Source organism: Apteryx rowi, unplaced genomic scaffold, assembly GCF_003343035.1.
Source record: "Apteryx rowi isolate R43461 unplaced genomic scaffold, aptRow1 scaffold_1330, whole genome shotgun sequence".
Classification (NCBI taxonomy): domain Eukaryota; kingdom Metazoa; phylum Chordata; class Aves; order Apterygiformes; family Apterygidae; genus Apteryx; species Apteryx rowi.
The window spans coordinates 67,192-69,211 of NW_020447565.1; the positions used below are offsets into that span (position 1 = coordinate 67,192).

General features: G+C 72.0%; 1 protein-coding gene across 1 annotated transcript in view; it reads left to right on the forward strand.

Annotated features, from left to right (window-relative positions):
- LOC112961544 (cadherin EGF LAG seven-pass G-type receptor 2-like) overlaps positions 1-2,014 on the forward strand; it is a 17,326-nt gene extending 15,312 nt beyond the window's left edge. The window contains exons 14-17 of the mRNA XM_026056850.1: positions 381-564; positions 654-797; positions 1,522-1,753; positions 1,843-2,014. Coding sequence (XP_025912635.1) covers positions 381-564; positions 654-797; positions 1,522-1,753; positions 1,843-2,014 — 732 coding nt within the window. The remainder of the gene's footprint in view (positions 1-380; positions 565-653; positions 798-1,521; positions 1,754-1,842) is intronic.
- Positions 2,015-2,020: the final 6 nt, after the last annotated feature.

Sequence of the window (2,020 nt, forward strand, 5' to 3'; positions counted from 1 at the left end):
CCTTGCCGACAAGCAGGGCCGGGGCGAATCCATGCCCTGCGGCGGGGTGCCCAGATGCCAGGGTGATGGGCACCCTCATGGCAGGGGGAGTTTTATACCGTATCTGGTATCAGCCGGAGGTGCTGGCTACCCCTGGTCCGCAGAGCCTTGCCGACAAGCAGGGCCGGGGCGAATCCGTGCCCTGCGGCGGGGTGCCCAGCCACCAGGGTGACGGGCACCGCTTTCCCAGCGGTTTGCCCCCATTTCAGGGACGATGTCCAGCTCCGGCTGGCCCCAACCTCTGCCCGGGGCGTTGCGGGCAGGCTGGCAGCAGACCCCCGGCGCCGGCAGGCGATCCCCRCCCCGGGGTGCCCCTGCCCACCCGTGCCCGTCCCTCGCAGAACCTGCTGCGGGTGGGCAGCGCCCTGCTGGACGCCAGCAACAAGCGGCACTGGGACCTCATCCAGCAGACGGAGGGCGGCACCGCCTGGCTGCTGAAGCACTTCGAGGACTACGCCAGCGCCCTGGCGCAGAACATGCGCCAGACCTACCTGAGCCCCTTCACCATCGTCACCCCCAACATCGGTGAGGGCCGGTGGCCGCGGGTGCCCGGGGACGTGGGGACGCGGGGAGGGGGGGCACACGGCGCTGAGCGGCCTCCCCCCGCCCCGCAGTGGTGTCGGTGGTGCGGCTGGACAAGGTGAACTTCGCGGGCGCCCGGCTGCCCCGCTACGAGGCGCTGCGGGGGGAGAAGCCCCCCGACCTGGAGACCACCGTCATCCTGCCCGAGAGCGTCTTCCGGCCCGCCGAGGGCAGGCGTGAGTGTCCCCGTCCCCCGGGCTGGGGCAGGGGAGCTGGCCAGGGCAGCGGGACCCCTGGCGCAGCCATGGGGCGACAGCGGTGGGGACCTTGGCACGGCTATGGGGGGACAGCGGTGGGGACCCTGGCACGGCCACGGAGGGACAGCGGTGGGGACCCTGGCGCGGCCACAGAGGGACAGTAGTGGGGACCTTGGCGTGGCCACAGGGGGACAGCCACAGGGACACTGGCATGGCTGCAGTGGGACAGAGGTGGGGACCCTGATGCAACCACGGGGGGACAGTGGTGGGGACCCCGGCGTGGCCACAGGGGGACAKCRGTGGGGACCCTGGTGCAGCCGTGGGGGGACAGCGGTGGGGACCCCAGCGTGGCCACAGGGGGACAGCGGTGGGGACCCTGGCACAGCTGCAGGGGAACATCATTGGGGGCACTGGTGGGGCCACAGGGGGACAGTCACGGGAACGCTGGCACGGCTGTGGTGGGACAGCAGTGGGGACAATGGTGTGGTCTTGGGGGGGACAGTGGTGGGGACACTGGCACGGCCATGGGGTGACGGCGGTGGAGACCCTGGCATGTCCATGGGGGGGGCGGCAGTGGGGACAGTGATGGGGACCCCAGCACAGCTGTGGAGGGATGGTGGTGGGGACCCTGGCACAGCCATGGGGGGACAGCGATGGGGACCCTGGCACAGCCGCGGTTCACGCTCTGCCCTGCTCCCTGCAGCCCCCTCCGCCGGGCACGGGAAGCCCCCGCAGGGCGCCGGCGGGCAGGAGGCCGAGGATGAGGAGGCCGAGGAGGAAGAGGAGGAGGAGGAGGAAGAAGAGGTGCCCCTGGTGACCCGGCACAAGCGCCACCCGGAGCTGAGCGAGGGACAGGCCATCGCCAGCGTCATCATCTACCGCACGCTGGCGGGGCTCCTGCCCGAGCAGTACGACACCGACAAGCGCAGCCTCCGGTACCCGCCGGGCGCGGGGAGGGGGACGGGGACACCGGGACGGGGACGCCGGGACGCAGCGGGGCGCCTGACGCCACCCTGGTCCCCAGGGTGCCCAAGCGGCCCATCATCAACACGCCGGTGGTGAGCATCAGCGTGCAYGACGCGGCGGAGCGGGCGCCGCGGGCGCTGGAGAAGCCCATCACCCTGCAGTTCCGCCTGCTCGAGACCCAGGAGCGCTCCAAGCCCATCTGCGTCTTCTGGAACCACTCGCTGCTGTGAGCGGCG